The sequence below is a fragment of the Cyprinodon tularosa genome, unplaced genomic scaffold (assembly GCF_016077235.1).
Source record: "Cyprinodon tularosa strain WSP-4 unplaced genomic scaffold, ASM1607723v1 ctg461, whole genome shotgun sequence".
NCBI classification, from domain to species: domain Eukaryota; kingdom Metazoa; phylum Chordata; class Actinopteri; order Cyprinodontiformes; family Cyprinodontidae; genus Cyprinodon; species Cyprinodon tularosa.
This window is the reverse complement of record NW_024039187.1, coordinates 1,000,735-1,018,240: the sequence shown is the minus strand read 5'-3', so window position 1 is coordinate 1,018,240 and position 17,506 is coordinate 1,000,735. Positions and strand designations below refer to the sequence as shown.

The window sequence follows — 17,506 nt, the reverse complement described above, 5'->3', positions numbered from 1 at the left end:
ACTGGGTAATTAGGACACCCTGACCTACTGGTCCTTCTGCCTCAGTGGACAAAGTTCAGTGGGATTGGTAGAAATACTGTTTCTCTCCTGCTCCTCCAACCCTGCTCAGAACTATAGAGAAGAGTTAAAAAATCTTCAAGAAAAAAGAGAAAAGTTTGAATCCAAAATAAAATCTGCCACCATTCATTTCTCCTTCCTTCACTCTGACAGCCACCCCGGCTTCATCACTGATGCTACTGTGGCTTTGATGCTGGGCCTCGTGTTTTTTATCGTCCCTGCCTACGGACCTGACAGAAAATACGGTAACAGCACTTCCTGACGAGATAAAAACATGATTTAGATTGTCTGTCTGTCTTGTTTCAATGCCTTGAGGGTCTGTGTTCATCAACCTTTAGACGTGTCTCTGCTTCAACATGCCTGACTCTAATACAGTAGTAGCCATTCAAAATTTCCCCAATTTCCTTGGCTGGTCCTTGGTTGGTCCTTGGTTGGCTCTTGGCTGGTCCTTGGTTGGCCCTTGGTTGGTCCTTGGTTGGCTCTTGGCTGGTCCTTGGTTGGCCCTTGGCTGGTCCTTGGTTGGCTCTTGGCTGGTCCTTGGCTGATCCTTGGTTGGCCCTTGGCTGATCCTTGGTTGGCCCTTGGCTGGTCCTTGGTTGGCCCTTGGCTGGTCCTTGGTTGGCCCTTGGCTGGTCCTTGGTTGGCTCTTGGCTATATATATATATATATAATTTTTATTATTATTATTTATTAATAATAAAACAAAAAAATAAAAAAAAACGAGTTTCAAAGGGCATTTTCGTTGATAAAGGGCAAACTTCCTAGTGCTTTAGCACCACCTAGTGTCTATGTCAATCCTTCGATTTCAGGGCAAACTCCTACATCCAACGCCACTGTCACCCTGCACTGCTGTTTAGCCAATAGAATCACAGAGTCTTCAACCATGTGATGTGGCACCACTACAGAGAGCAAGTTTCACTCAGATACAGGGTGTGATAAAACAAAGTATCAAACTGAACTGAAATTAAGTATTATTATAGTATATTAGTATATTGGTAGTATATTAACAATTAAACGTTTTATTTTAAAATAATAACAAAGTAGCCATTAATTATGCTAATAGATAATTGTTATTGATTCAGATATCAAAAACTTTGACTTTTACGGAGTATTAGGGCCAGGCTAGAGATTTTTTTTTTTTTATTCGTGACTAAAGCCGTAAAATTATGAGAAACAAGTTATATTTTATGACAACTCTTACAAGAAGCACTTTATTCTCATAATATTATAACTTTATTGTAAAAATTAAAAATCTCTAGTCTGGCCCTAATACTCTGACTATGTTGTATTTACTGTATAAAACGAAACCTTTTTCTCTTAACACAGAGGCCCTGATATCCTGGGAGGAATTTCAAGCCTCCATGCCGTGGAGGGTGGCCCTGCTGGTGGGGGGAGGATTTGCACTCGCTGGAGGAGCAGAGGTTGTTTACATCATTTTTAAGTGACTCTAAAGCCACATATATTCACCATGATATGTCTGGATCTCAGTAAAACAGAACATGTACTGGTATCAGCCTATTGGTTAATATAATAATTATCTTTGCTGCACATGAAGAACGTTTAGCAGGAGACCAATCAGGAGGGAAGCAATGGTCAATACAGGAAGTGAAAAGACTGTAAACAAGGCAGACGACTTTTAACATGGTACAGATGGAAATATATAGACCAAGTGATATTAGTGATATGAGGCGCAGAGGATAGAGCGCTATCAGGGAGGATATCTGAAATCTCAGTCATATAGAGCTCTGATTGGATGGTATTCATTCAAGCAGCATTTATTAACCCTTAAGAATACTTAACAACCAAAATATAAACAGGATTTGAATCCAAACAATAGATATTCTTTCACAAACAAAAGGATTGGTGTAATAATCTTAAACTAAATGAGTCTAGCTTCTTACCAAAACATCTAACAGTGAAAAACAGCTTCTGGCAAAAAAGAAGATAGATGACAAGCAGCGATATGCCAGTCGCTGTAAATATTACGCACTGGAATGTGAGAGTGGAAAACTGGAAAAAGTTTGGCAAAAAGAGGAAAGAAACTTTTTCACAAAAAAAAATGTTTTTTCACAAATGAAATTTATTACAATTAAGTTTCAGAAAGGAAGGAAAACGTCCAATATTACAGTCAGCACGGATACCTACAAGAGGTCTCCTTTGCCAGGGAGCGATTGGACGTCAAGGAGGCCTATGTTGGAGATATCATGGTCTGTTTGGTATCTCTGTAGTCCGGAGAAGTAGTGGACCAGAAGGACCAGATTGTCTTAGAGCTGGAAATATCCATCATGGATCGAAGCAGATCTATGATAGATATATTTACGACAAGGAAGAAGAGCAATCGGAGGTTTAGAGTAGAATGGAATAGAAAATCCCTTTATTGTCACCGTTGGGGTAATTCTAGTGTTTACAGCAGCAAAACTATTATAGAAGAAAATGGTCACACAAATGTGGACCTTAGAAAAATTTTATAAGAAAAACAAAATAGTTAAGAGTTAAAAGATAAACAATAAAATTCTGTACAGCATTTTAATAATATCAAACTGTGCACCTGGAGAATAAATAACCAATATGCAGCTATGGACATTTTTACAGTAATGGTTATTTGAAAATGGCAGCAACATCAGAGATGTGCAGAATGACAGCAGCAGGTTTTTTTACTGACTAAGGTAGAAATTGTGCAAAATCAGCATGAATGGATCAACTTATTGTTGTTGGGAACAGTGGTGGTTCTAGAGTCTTCCAGCTGCTGGGAGGAAGGATCTGTGATAACGCACCATGGTGCATTTAGGGTGCAGCAGTCTGTCACTGAAGGAGCTCTCCAGTTCAGCACCAGCTTCATTCATGCGGTGGGAGACATTATCCAAGAGATTATTTCTGTTAGAGAATATAATATCTGTTGGATAATTATTGACCCCCCCAGCCCTTCCATGAAATTGCAATAAATGGTTTGGTCCTCAGGTCCTGCATCAGGTCTTTTGTCTGAAACCGGGCATCATTTGATGTAGTGAGAACAAAAGAAACAAATGAACAAGAAAATGTGTAAATAAACAGCAGGGCATGTAAAAACGACAGCTGGAAAATGCAGCGCCCCAAAGCCTGGGTTTGAAAAAGGAAGGAGAAAGTGGAGAGAGGGAGAAGGTAGATTATCCCTCCTCTCGTTTTTTACAGAAAATGTTTGTTAGCTGAATAGTTCAGATTAACGATAGATTATTAACCTGTTGTAATAAAATAGGATCTGCTTAGTTAGAACTTCTTAGTTAGTCCTAGTCAGTGTCAGAGAGGAATCACATCATTAATGAAGCCGCCCAGCTGGGTGCGTCTGAAACGGAGCATGACTGCAAGTTTATTTTGTTTTTGTGTTTTTATTGTTTTTATTTAAACAAAAAAAATAAAATAAACCAGGTTTAATCCAGCATTTATTGAGCCTATTGTGTGTCTGTAAATAACACAGACGCCAAACAGCCAGAAAGCTCCCAGAGAGAGAGTTTCCCTTTATCAGCCGGACCAGGCAGCAGGAAACACCATCAGAGGGTTAGCATCAGCTATGAGATGTTTAAAAGAATATTTACATTAAAATATTTTGTTTCTCCATCATGGAAACAGATAATCCACCTGCAGCTCCGATTATTCAACTTAGATGGAAATGAGTCGTTTCTTTGTTCACAAACCTGTGAAATATTTTTCTTCTGCCTAAAAATTTTATTTTTCAGTAACACTATTTAACTTTTTCTTCATTTTATTATATTCTATTACTTTTACCCTAAATAGCCTTTTTACCAAAAGCTTTTTTTTTATTCTATTTATGTAATATCTATTTATTTTATTTATGTAATTTCTTGGATTTTAACTGGATTAAAACATGATGAAGTATTTTTCACATGAGTTTTAACTGCTTGGCTGTGTAAAGAAGGTTGATTTTGTTCCTGCAGCCACATGACTGATAATGCTTGTTGATTCCTGAGGGATATTCAATGTTTTAATATTCGCTGGAATAAGAACATTTCAGAACAACGAATAGATCAGCAGACAGGACGGTTTAACAGTGATGATGGGAGCTGAAGTCTTTCTATCCTGCAGGCTTAATCTGTAATTTATAAGTGAGAAGAAGCAGCAGGGATGAGCTAATCTTTAAGCGGTTGTGTGCGTGGGTGTGTACCTATCTAGCCATTAGAGCGAGGACCATTTTTTCAATTTCACCATCAGATTGAGGACCAATTGTTGCAAAGTCAGGACGATTTGGTGGTCTTAACAAGCTCTTTTGCTAATGGTTAGGTTTAGGGCTAATGTGTCAATTGGGTTAAGGTTAGGTATGCATTGGTAATGGTTAGTTTTATGGTTAGGGCATAGAAAGGGTTGAAAATGACCGAAAATCAATGGAAGTAAATTGGAGTCAACACATGGTCCTCATTATATAAAGCAGAATGAGTTTGTGTGTGTGTGTGTGTGCAGGAGTCAGGCCTGTCCCTATGGGTGGCGGAGCTGCTGACCCCTCTGGGGGATCTGCCGGTCCTGGCCACCATCACAGTGGCCTGCATCATCGTCACCACGCTGACAGAGGTGGCCAGCAACGCTGCCACCATCACCATCTTCCTCCCCATTCTGTCTCCTCTGGTAAGGTCTTCATGAGGGAAATGTGTTGGTATGGAAACAATATCTTCTACTGTCCTTCCCTGGGTGCTTATATTTAAGTCATAAATACATCAATAAACCAGAACAACAGTTCTATTCTGTTTATTTCTATAGCACCAATTCACATCATGTCATCTCAGGTCACTTTCCAGTTCACCAGATCATCCAGTCAGATTGATTCAGAGTTTTCTATCTAAGGAAAACCAGCTGATTGCGTCGACTCATTGACTCTTCAGCAATCCCTCACACTAAGCATGCTTGTAGTGACAGTGGAGAGGAAAAACTCCCTTTTAACAGGAAGAAACCTCCAGCAGAACCAGGCTCAGTGTGAGCGGCCATCTGCTGAGGCCGACTGGGGTTCAAGGAGACAGACGCAGACATAGAAAAAGAAGCATAGATACAAAAGGCAACTGTCAACCAGCTCCACAGGCGGCCCCGTCCAGGAAACACACAGCCAGGCAGACGAGCTCCGAGCCAGCTCCCATGTCAGAGGATGAAGAGAGCACATCCAGTTAGTCACAGTCAGATAAACAGGACTACACTGAAAAACAGGCTGATCTCCAACATCTAGAAACTCGCCAATGTTTTTGGAAGTTAGATTCAAAATCCTCAGAATGATGTAACTTTTTTTTTAAAGTTTACATCCATCTGGGGCCGAAATAAACCAGCAATCCTAAGAGATGAAAGCAAACCAGTCTATTGATTTAGGATTATTGTCCTTTTAGAACACCTTACAGGTTTTTAACCACTGAGGTAGTAGAACTTGATGATTTTTTTCATGGCCCTCCAACATTGTGAAAAGTCCAAGTTCCACTGGCAGCAACCCACTCAGATGAATCGTGGATCTGGGCCTTGGAGAAAACCAGTCTGTAGACCCAGCCTTTTCTACAAGAGGAATTGCTTCAACATGTGGAAGCTTTCAATCTAAACCAGACGTTTTTTTTTTCAGGCTGAGGCCATCCATGTGAACCCGTTATACGTCCTCATCCCCACCACACTCAGCACATCCTTCTCCTTCCTGCTGCCAGTGTCCAATCCACCCAATGCCGTGGTTTTCTCCTATGGATACATCTCCATCATGGACATGGTCAGTACTAAATGAAAACCTCTGAAATCATCTCATTTTACCAACATGCAGCTCTTCTCTGCTCCACTTCTCCCCCTGACTCTGGTTTCCATTGCAGGTGAAGGCTGGTATTGGGGTCAATGTGATTGGGCTCCTAACAGTCCTGTTGGCTGTGGCAACATGGGGGGTCCCTCTGTTTTCTCTAGACTCGTACCCTGACTGGGCGCCAGTCCTTCCAGGCTTTAACTCCACCAGACCTTAATAAAAGATCCAGCGAATATTTCATGTTTGAGTGAAGCTGCTGTCTGTTGATGAAAGAAAAAGCTCTGAATCGTTCCTCTGAAGTTTTAGGATCATTCATTCAGTGCTGCTGTATTCTGTTATGTTTGTGCTATTTAATTCAATCTTTCAGTTCTTTAAAGGAAAAGTTCTGTCACATTCGGAATTCAAACTCCTTAAAATATTTTAAATATGAAATTATTCCATCCTGTTCAATAAATGCTCAGTGTTTTTAATTCAGAGTAATTCTCATCTGAATGTGCTTTACTGGAGGCATCCATGTTTGTCAAAGAACACTACTGCCACCTACTGGTTTGTGACGTCACGGTGCGGTATCGGCTGTTGATCAAGTCCCAGTGCTGTATCTGCTGTTTGTCACAACGCGCTATTATCCAAGTCATCTTGAAAACATTCTTCTTCCAAATGTTGGCTACATATTACGGGTTTTTTCTCTGGCCAGAAGTTCAATGGCAAATCCTCCCTCTTCAAGTTGGCGATCCAACGACCAACCCGTCCGTGGAGGATCAGGAATCAGAAAGGTGGAATAACTCTTTTTTTTCACTTTTACCCGATGTATTCCAACATCCAGCTGCCATGCACGTGGGCATTGTCAGTTTCACTATAGCTCTGGTGAATTTCAATGGTGAAGTCCTCTGGAAATCTTCAATAATTGTTGTTGATTGCAGATGTGTCTAGTAGTTCCCATTGATTTTGCTTGTAAAGCGGGAGAATGGCGCTAGGCTTACCGCACCGTGACGTCACTGCTGGAAGATGGCAGAAAGGAAGGGGTTACTATATTTGGGCAAAAATGGCCGCTTCCAGACTCTGTGATCACAATGAAAATTTATATTTTTTTTACTGATTAATTCTAAATTCATTCCATCACCGTGAAAGTATTAGTTTTAGGTCTAAATAATGGTTATTCTTCGCTGACCGAACTTTTCCTTTAATAAAACAAGCTAAGAGCTTGTTTTGCTTGTTCTGTGAATAACTGAGAATCAACGAACAAACAAAGTTGTTTCAAAGATGATGATGATGTTTGGGAACCTTCTGGATTCAGCATAAAGGAAGTTTTACGTCGGGCCGCCGTATGCCTGCTGGCAATAACTCAGAATCTGCAGGGATTAGCTGCCTCGGCTCCAACAGCTGCTCTCTCCATCCGGGTCGCCCATCCAGACGTCCTGATGGTTCCTCTTTCTTGAATCCAGAATCCTAAAAACAGATGAAAAGTCTTTAAGGATGAACTGAAGCCAGAAATGACTGAAGAAAAACAAGATCTTGAATAAGAATAAACTTTGCTGCTTTGTAAAAAGATTAAAACTTTTAACTCCACATTAAACCAGTGTAAGATGAAGGTGCAGAGCTTTGAGTTTAATTCCAGGTCCTTTGGATTACATTCAGCTGTATAAAAGTAACTGGGGAATAAAAGTTAAAGTCAATGTTGAAAAAATTAAGAAATAAAAATTGTAAAGACATTAAAATATCCTATATATGTATATTCATAAAATTGCACATATATATGTATTTTGACTATAAATATATATTTTCATATACAACTGTATTTATGTGTATAAGTTAGTCATTATAATCCCTTTGAACTAGGGAGGATTTACAATTAGGCAATACTAGTTAGCTGCCTAGGGCCCCAAGTTCCTGGGGGCCCATAAAACTGTTTCCATGTATGGTTAATACAACTATTCCTTATTTGTTCACATAAACTATGTTTGTGATAAAAAAAATCCTTTGGCTAAAATGCCATCAGAACCCTGATAATATTAAGTGTGTCTCAGCCCCCCCTTCAGTGTCCACCATATTGGATCAGTCCATTTGCTGCACATGTTCAGAAAGGTCCAAACAGACAGCAGCAAAACATTTGAAAACAAACCATGCAAAGAGCAGTGTTGCCAACTTAGCGCTTTAGTCGCTATATTTAGCCACTTTTCAGACCCCTCTAGAACTTTGATTTTAAAAAAAGCTCCTAGAGCCAATTCTAGCAACTTTTTTCTGCTACTGGAGACTTTGGAGACAACATCTAAAAGCAGCGACCTCTGCTCTCCAGAGCAAGTAGATTGGTAACCCCGCCTCCTGCTCTCCTCTATCTTGTCTGCTGTCATGATTCATGCAGCTATTATCCAAATGAAAAATGGAGAACAGAGAAGCAGATCATGGCTTGTCTACAGTGAAAAGAAGGACTGGGTTATTTACTTTGGCCTTTTTGGAAACACAGGAAGGAGCAATCAGCTAAGTGAGCTTAGTGCTTGGAAAAAATCTTTCATTCCTTTAGAGACAGCATGAAAAGTCAGCTGAGTACAAAACATAGAGAGGAAAACAAGAAGAAAAGGGACAAGAAGAGAGGGACACAACCTAGAACAGATAATGGATGTCTATTCTATTAACATTTCTCTATCTGGATAATGGGTCTGGTCTATGTGTCGTCTTCTCCATTCGGAGGGCCCCTGCCTGTCTTTGCCTAGGGCCCCAAATTCCCCAAGTCCGCCCCTGGTCTAAACATAAATCTGCTCTGATCCAACAGGATAACTTCCTTCTTCGTTTCTGTAAGTATATATATAATAAGAATAACAATTTATACTTAAAAAAAAAAAAAAGACTTAAAAAAAAAAAAAAAAAAAAAAAAAGGTGTGTTCCTCCTCTGTCCCAGCTAGTAGAACAATTTCCGAAATATTTTGAGTCAGTAGGTCATCTGATTTGGAAGCATTCAAAGAAAAATAGTACATATCAATAATAATAAAAAAAAACTTTTTAAATGTAAAACATATTGATAATTAAACTATAACGCGTGTGCCACATTTGCATAATCCCGATGTACTATTGGTTTGATTCATTGGGCCAAAAGAAATGGACCTGATTTATTCTTGGTTCGGGAATTTGTTGACGGTCCCACAGAGGGAGCGTCAGAGAGCGGCTGGCCGGAGTCTGAGCTCCTGAATCGGATGGTCTGTGAGGCAGGAGCCGCTGACTGCACGGAGCTGGAATATCCAATAACCTGCTTCATTGCGGTGCGCAACACAGGGTGACATACGGTAGTTTTCTGGACAAAACTGGACACTTGAGAGCTTTGATCATTCAGGACATCTGAACATAACAAGTTTCTTTTAAATGAAACTTCATTGCAAAATCAGGCTTTTCAGGATCTGTAGGTCAGACTCTTCCTGCTTCACTGATTGAGAAGCTGTGGAGTGTTTTATTGCCTATAGGCTATGGGGGGGCACTTAGTAGGCTACCTGCTGCTCCTGTTATGCCTCCCCTCCTCCAGTTCCCTGGATCCGAAACAAACAGCTGGAAGCCTCGGAAACGCTCCCTGCGCTTTAAGACTCAGAGTGACACCTCCTGTTTTCGCATATCTGTGCCCGCAGCCACAGGTTGCTCACCTGTACCTCCAGCTCCGCGCTGCCATACCGACACTGTTTCCCGGTGTAAAGGAACGAAGCTCGCGCGGCGGAAAACTCCGCCTGCCTGACGTCACCAGGGACCGCATTCGGGTCGTGACTCCAAACGCAGCGCTGATCCCCGCAGCGGAGCGGCGCTGACAGGTGAGGCACCGGCGGAGCGCCACGTCAACCAAAACCATCCCTGCAGGGCGGCTGGCTGCGCGGCGGAACCATGCTGGACCCCTCCTCTAGCGAAGACTCGGGCGGAGAGTCCGACCCAGAAGTTACCCGAGAGCCTCTGGAGAAACCCAGCGGCTTCTCGGTGGCAGGGAGGCGGGGAAACATCGGACGGACTGGCGGCCAGCAGCTGCCGGCTGCCGCGGCTGGAGGGACCCCCGGTAGAGGGGCCAAGGACCCCCCCTCTGCAGGTGACGATGAGGAGAGGAAGGAGCGCGAGCGCGTTGAGAAGGAGGAGAAGGAGAGGAGGATCAAGCTGCAGATCTATGTGTTTGTTCTGCGCTGCATTTCCTACCCGTTCAACGCCAAGCAGCCCACCGACATGGCCCGCAGGCAGCAGAAGGTGAGCTTCCAGAGCCGCTCTGACGTCACAAACACACCTGGAAGAAAAGAGTTAATTTGTTACCAAACTTGGAGGAATGTTTTTATAAACTGTATTGATTCAAAGAGCAGTTTGGCTCCTAATTAAACATCCTGCAAAAACTTCAGATAACAGGAAGTTTAGCCCTAGAGAACCCTGATGAGGAGCTAAAGTCTGGACCAGAACCAAGCAGAACTCAGAACCAAATAGAACCAAGCAGAAATCAGAACCAATCAGAAGAACCAAATAGAACCAAGCAGAACCAATCAGAAATCAGAACAAATCAGAACCAAATAGAACCAAGCAGAACCAATCAGAAATCAGAACAAATCAGAACCAAATGGAACCAAGCAGAACCAAGCAGAAATCAAAACCAAATAGAACCAAGCAGAAATCAGAACCAAATAGAACCAAGCAGAAATCAGAACCAAATAGAACCAAGCAGAACCAATCAGAAATCGAAACCAAACAGAACCAAACAGAACAAATCAGAACCAATCAGAGCCAAACAGAGCCAATCAGAACCAAACAGAACTAAACAGAACCAATCAGAGCCAAACAGAGCCAATCAGAACCAAGCTTTGATCTTTCTTTGATCTGCATTAATGAGGACAATGCTTTCTTTTTTCAGCAAAATTAATTAAAATAAAAAATGTGATTCTACTTCAGTCATAAAAGCAGAAATAAACAGAATCTCAAGGTCATTCAAAGCAAACAATAAGCAGCCAGACGATTGAAAAGAGGCTGTTTATAGAGCAGAAAACCATCTTTATGGAATAACAGACTTTTAATCCTAGAAAACCTCCCATCCCTCCACATTCCCATGGATCCGTCTAATTGCTGGATGTTAGTTTAGTGTCAGTTTGCCCAGGCCTGCGTTCTGCAACAGTGATCGAGTTTCACCTGCTTTAAGAGAAACTGGAATGTAGTCAGACAGCATCTGGGATCAGTCATGCAGGGATTATGAGGAAATCTTAATCTAGCACCTGCTCCGTTTCTACAGCGACTAACTTTAATCAAGACTGAGTTTCCTGTTGGAAATCTGTGCAGTAAAACCCAGCAGAGGTGATCTGGTGATGAGATGGCCCACAGGACGTCTGCCTCTTCTCTACCTTTACTCTTTTTCCGTGTTTATTTCCACAGGTTAGGACCTGCTGAATATTACAGCTGATTCCTATTATGAAGGAGACATTTCCAGCTGATTTAATCCAAAACGAGAATGAAATTAGAATTAAAATGATTTTTAACGTAACTATCTGCAGTCCATCCTTCTCCATCAGCAGACAGCTTTGTTGCGACGTGTCATTGACTCTGCAGCAGTCTCTCACGGTGAGCATGCATACAGTGACAGTGGAGAGGAAACAGGAAGAAACCCCCAGGAATGAGGCTTTTCCAGTGCATGTGGAAAATGTGGGCCTTTAAAGTCCAGGACTTGTTTCCATCCAAATGCATCCGGATTACTTTACTTCATCAGGAATGCCAGGAAAATAACAAAACTATAAAACAATATCTATTAAAGATTCTAGGATCAATCAACTAATTGATCTAAGGTTGACTGATCTTATTGATAAACTGATGATCAATGGACAGCCAACCTTTTCTTTTAAAAATACCTACGTTTTATTTTGTGTTTAGAGGATCTTTGCATGAACACAATGGCTTTTATATTTTTTCCAATTTGCTGAATTAAAAGAAAAGTCCTGCATCATAATAATGTTTTAAGAATTTATTGTGACAGTTGAATTAAATCTCTGCAGCGTATGATAAGCAGAACGGCTGTTCCTTTGGAAAAAGTCACTGTTACTCTGACAATCAGACTTCAAAGGGGTTCCTCGACCCCTAGGGGGTCAAGAGAGGTACTGCATGGGGGTCACTAAAGTTTTGGTTGATAAGACTTTTTTTTTTTTTTCATATTCCCTCCTGCAATTTTATCCACTTATTGAAATGTCTTTAAATCCACATTAACATGAATTCTACAGACTGAAGTAAACAGATAAATGGAGGCAGAAGATGTCTTTCAGTCATCAATGCACAAATTCAGCGACACACAGGAGCTCTTTCAAGCTGGACACCGTTTCATTCACAACACCTGTCCCATCAACCAGGAATCAGAAATACTTTAATAATCCCGGGGAGAAATTACTTTAGTTACATTACTCCATCTATAATAGAGTGACTGTAGGACCAGTTTGACAGAACACTATTTTATGCAATATATATAATTAGGGGGTCCCCACTCCATCTCACCATCAGTTTGGGGGTCCTTGGCCTGGAAAACGTTGAAGCTTCCTGGTTTATGACCTTGAATGAATCAGGCTCCCCCCACAGCGCTGGTTACATTAAAACTTTTAGAATTATATCTGCATTATGTCGATACCCTGACTTTTAATTAGCTTAAAGGAAACAGTTTTTAAACACCTTTCTTTGCTCACATGGAGGGAAGCGCTGTGAAAATGTTGACCGAGGCAGGTGGACACCTTGTTGCCAAGTCAGCAAATGTGTTGCTATATTTAGAAACTGTTTAAAAGGAAAAAGCGACTAGTGACAAACCTAGCGAACATTTCCTGTCTTGTTGGAGACTTTGGTGAAGATGTGAAAGCAGTGGAGTGTGGGGTCCTCAGCTTAGCCCCTCCCTCCTCCAAATGACTGAATGAGGCGCAGCAGATTTAAGGGCCCCTTAAATCTCATCCAACGCCAGAATGCCAGATGGACAATCACGGACTAGCTAGTATTGTGGGTGTCTGGTTCGGTTTGACAAGCTTGTTTCGCGTCTACAAACTCTCATCCAACGCTGGACGACAAACAGTTCAACTGTGAGTGTTCCCCAAAGACTTGCCGTGGCGTTTCGTGTTTTGGCTTCAACAGACCGTCGCACAGAGCTACAAACTAGCATCCTGCACAGTGTCTGGGATAGTGTCTGAGGTGTGCCAGGCGTTGTGGACGGAGCTACAGCCAGAGTTTCTGCCATTAGGTACCAAACAGGAAATGCGCATAGTGTAGAGCGGATGTAGAATTGACCAATCAGTGGCCTCCTATCTGCAGCACTGTTTGCGGTCACCTACAATTGTGGGGAGCTGCAGCAGAGTGTCTGCGGAAGGGGGGTGGGGGCACGCAGACACCCTGGTTTCTGAGTATAAACCAGGCTTTACTGTGTTTCTCAGAAGCAGAAAATGGAAATTCGCCACATGTTTGTTTCTTCTTTGAAGCTGTTGCATTAAAATAGATTCTCCCTGCAGCAGACCCCCATCCATCAAACTGATTTGGTCTCAGTTCAGGTTAAATTAACCTTCCAGAGAAATAATATAATGTTAGAAAGTATATCTTGAGTTTTAAATGGAGTTTCAATCACTTCATCTTGCTAATGCTGATGTACCATTAATATGCTAATTGTGCGATGAGGTCACAGTCCCTGCTAATTTCATAAAATATCCTTATTAGGAAACTGCAGAATATAATAGAACAGGAACCTTTGCGACTGAATCAAAAAGAGATGAATAAAAATGTTTAAAACGTATGAATTCTAATGTCATTAAAAGACAGGGTTACATCATGACGTAGGCCTGGGTGAAAATACCGCTAGAATAGAATTAGAATAGATTAAACTTTATTGACATTCCACTGTCACCAGTACAGAGCAACGAAATGAACTCTCTGCATTTAACCCATCTCCTTGGGGAGCAGTGGGCTGCCATTGTGCGGCGCTCGGGTAGCAGTTACAGTCCTTCACTACGATAACAGGTGACCATATTCCCCTGCTGGTAAAAGAAATAAACTTAACTCTGGCGTTTTTCCTGTGTACGCTGTGGCTGGTATTTCCCTCCCCTTTAGGACATGGCCAGTCAGAAGCGTAAACAAAGAGAATTGCGAATGAGACCAGTGAAGAGAATTAAATCAAGGACTATGACGTTTAGCACAGCGGGGGCCTCACCCTTGAGCCAGGCCTGGAGTTGGGACTCGCATGCGGGCATCTGATGGCTGGGCCAGCCTGAATGGACAACGTGGGCCTGCCTTCCTGTGGACCTACGGTCTTCAAACCCCCACCTCTGGACGAGGTTTTCCCAGATCCTGAGGGAAGTTGGAGAAATGGAGTCAGAGTGGTCCATGTTCTCCTCCTCCATTGAAGATGTGGCCGTTCCTCACCGCCTCGGTTTAGAACCACAGCTAGTTCCTGATTGTCCCTCTTGCGTTGTAGCATGGAATAACATTTAAGCAGCAATATTGGGTATAAATAAAAAATATCTGCAACAAGCACACTGAGACACTCTGCTGCGGGAGGATAATCAGTCCTTAAGGAGGGGGAAGCAGTGCTTCATCATCATTGCTAGTGCTAGTGGGGAACTGCTGACCTCGACTGGGCGTGTTTTCGGGCAGTGGAAGGAGTACTTCGAGGGTCTCCTTAAAGGTGCAGTAGGAGATCTTTTCTGATGCATTTTTTGCCATGTGGCTTAAAGATCTGCCCACAGCCGCGTAACAAGCAGTGAAATAGAAGGTCTGGAAGTGAAACTAAAATAAATGCTCCCAACTACAATGAGAAATCTGTAAATAACCCCAACCAATCACGACACATCCTGACAGGTCAGTCATGGTCGTCTAATTGTCCCTCCCTCCTTTGCCTGTACCCTGACACATGAACGAATCGACCCCCCAATGCTTGTGCAGGACGCCATGGCTGGAAGCTAGCCACTGTTATGCTACGTTCACACCTAAAGCAGCAGGAGCAGCAGAAACATCTCTGCTGCTTCTTTTTTGACGCTTGTACAATTTTAGTTCTGACGCTCGACTGAAGGATCTTTGCTGCTCTGGCTGCGCGGTGGAAAAGTTGGTCTGATGTACGTTGGGTGGAGCTACCCTATCCTTTCTTTTCCTGGAACAATGGCAGCTATATTTGCTGTGATCAGTGGGTAGAAAGTAGTTTGAATCTATTTTGAAGTGAGAAAGTCCTCCTGAAAACATGGTCTGTGCAGTCAGTTCATCCAGATTACCATCCTGCCTTCAAAGATTATTTCTCTGTGGGAGCCGCTCAGACCCCCACATACCGGCGGTGCGCTGTCATTGCGAATCCTGTTAAATAAATAGCAGCCTCAGGCCCGGTTGCCTCCTTGCGGTTTGCCGCCGCGGCTGGAAGATGTTTTTCTTGTATGTAATCCAAACTGCAGGCAGCAGGATAATAAAAGCGAACATGTTTTGCCGGCAGGTTTCTACATTTTAAGTTAATTTAGGCATTAATAAACTGTTTCATAGGAGTGATCATAGCGCTCTGCATCATCAGCGCTGCTCCTGCTTCTCTTGATGCGCTGCAGACAGCATGTGCGTTCATGTGTTTTGAAGGCGTGTTTTGAGGTGTTGTCTGAAGGGAGGGGCATGGTTGTGTATGTTCAAAAATATTGCTTGCTGGAACTGTTTGTCCAAGATCTCCTACAGCACCTTTAATCCCATCGTCATGTCTTTCTGTCTGTAAGAAAGAGAACATTTGAAAAAGGAATTTTTCTGTTGCTGATTTAATGGAGGCCCTTCACTCTTTCCTGGTGTTTTTACAAGTATGTCTTAGACACCAGCAGCAGAAAAGTTATAATTAGATTAAATTTCCTCATAAAAGATGTTTTGATGCAGGAGTTCCTGCAGGGGTTTCTGTCACGCATTGTGAGCACAGTGTTTAAACTAAACAGCTGCTCGGAGCAGCCTATATCCCCCTCAGACAGAAAATATACTTATGATGCAAACACCATTACACAGCTGGACCAAACAAGGATCCCAGCAGAACAGTTTGAGGTTCTGAGTCCTGTTTGGAGTTTCCACAAAACATCCTCATTGCTGGGTGAGGGGGAAGGCATTTTGGAGTCCAGTAATGATAAAATGTTAGCTTAACTTTTGTTTTGGACACCTGGAAAATCAAAGGTTCACAGAAGAGAACAGATCAGATGTTAACAGTGAGTCCAGTATGCAGGCTTTCAGCTAAGAATGTTTCACCTTGGTGGAGCACATCTTTAGGAACATGTTGAAATGTAGACTCTGAAACGCTACTTCCTGCATTTTAAGGTGGAATGCAGCTAACTGTGTGTGTTTGTTCCTACAATACTTTTGTTTTATGGAAAGAATGTGTGCTTGACTAGAGGTGGAAGCTTCATAAGATCATTTTTTAGTTTGAGGAGAAAGTTACGCCACTTTTATTTCTATGTACTCTGTTAAGAATCCAGCTGACACTAAAATTAATCTGAAACTTAATATTCACATTTTCATGTATCTTTTAGCCCCTTTAGTAAATTTAAGCTGTGTTACAAGTAGGTGTGTTGCTCTGAAGGGCAGTTATACCAGCTTTATAATTGGATACAGATGCAGATTATAGATACTTTCAATAAGCCATCTGGTCAAAACCGGTAAAAAAAATAAAATAAATAAAGTACAAAATAAATCAAGTGAAAGACAAGTAAACAGAGACTGTAAAATGTTCTTGTTAAACCAGGCCAACTACTTTATTTTCTAACAACTTCATATCAGGTTTTAAAACTTTCTCTAATACCCCATTTACACTATCCTTAAAAAACCGATCCATGCTGAGAATGGTCTGAGCTCGTATCAGTTAACCAGGCCGAGCTTGGTTCTGGCGACAGTTTACACATCACGCTATCTCGGTTCCTCGCCTCCTAGTGACGATCTGCGGTATTACTGCCAGTGTTGAAGGAGGAAATCAAGCAGTTGGTGGCGGTAATGCACCAAAAGTTGTTTGCCAACCGCGCATAAAACACAAGAAGAAGAAGACGAAGAAGGAGGGAATCAAGCAGTTGGTGGTGGTAATGCACCAAAAGTTGTTTGCCAACCGCCATAAAACACAAGAAGAAGAAGACGAAGAAGGAGGGAATCAAGCAGTTGGTGGTGGTAATGCACCAAAAGTTGTTTGCCAACCGCCATAAAACACAAGAAGAAGAAGATAAAGAAGGAGGAATCAAGCAAATCAAAATGGCGGCGCCCGTCACGTTCAGAAAGTTATGCTTGATTATTATTGCTGTACTTCGGTGTTATTATTTAAAATGTTGCGTGGAGAAGATTTCGATTGTTGTTTATAGTTGTTGTTCTTCTTCTGTTTTGTGTTGGTTGGCAAGCAACTTCCAGAGGGGCATTACCGCCAACTACTGGAATGGAGTGTGAATTGCGAAGTGCAGCCAGATGGACATTACGCGTTCTGCTCATGCGCTCTTGTTATCAGAGAACGGAGCCAGGGAAAAACCGAGCCGAGCCCACCTCTGGAACTGGTCTGCAGTTAGCTTGGTTCGGTTGGGTCTAGCTCGGTTCAGTACAGTTTGCTTTCCATTTACACACGATAAGTTATCTCAGTTACTGAGCTCGGACCGGTCTCAGCACGGTTTTTCAAGGGTAGTGTAAATGGGGTATAAGTCTAACAACATTACAATGTTTCATAAAATAAGAAAACACAGATGACACTAAGGCCCCGTCCACACGAAGTCAAAACGAACACGAAACGCTAATATTTTC

General features: G+C 42.1%; 2 protein-coding genes across 7 annotated transcripts in view; both read left to right on the top strand.

Annotated features, from left to right (window-relative positions):
- Positions 1-6,049, top strand: part of slc13a1 (solute carrier family 13 member 1) — a 38,989-nt gene extending 32,940 nt beyond the window's left edge. For both annotated transcript variants that reach the window (XM_038301145.1, XM_038301144.1), the window contains exons 12-16: positions 211-302; positions 1,384-1,478; positions 4,507-4,668; positions 5,636-5,773; positions 5,871-6,049. In XM_038301145.1, the coding sequence (XP_038157073.1) occupies positions 211-302; positions 1,384-1,478; positions 4,507-4,668; positions 5,636-5,773; positions 5,871-6,014 (631 nt within the window). In that variant the 3' untranslated portion in view covers positions 6,015-6,049. The remainder of the gene's footprint in view (positions 1-210; positions 303-1,383; positions 1,479-4,506; positions 4,669-5,635; positions 5,774-5,870) is intronic.
- A 3,266-nt stretch (positions 6,050-9,315) lies between these two features.
- The window catches only part of cadps2 (Ca++-dependent secretion activator 2), a 165,606-nt gene continuing 157,415 nt past the window's right edge, over positions 9,316-17,506 (top strand). For 2 of the 5 annotated variants that reach the window (XM_038301130.1, XM_038301128.1), the window contains exon 1: positions 9,318-10,000. In XM_038301130.1, coding sequence (XP_038157058.1) covers positions 9,653-10,000 — 348 coding nt within the window. In that variant the 5' untranslated portion in view covers positions 9,318-9,652. Of the gene's footprint in view, positions 10,001-17,506 lie in introns of all 5 variants that reach the window. The other 3 variants (XM_038301129.1, XM_038301132.1, XM_038301131.1) reach the window with 3 other exon arrangements.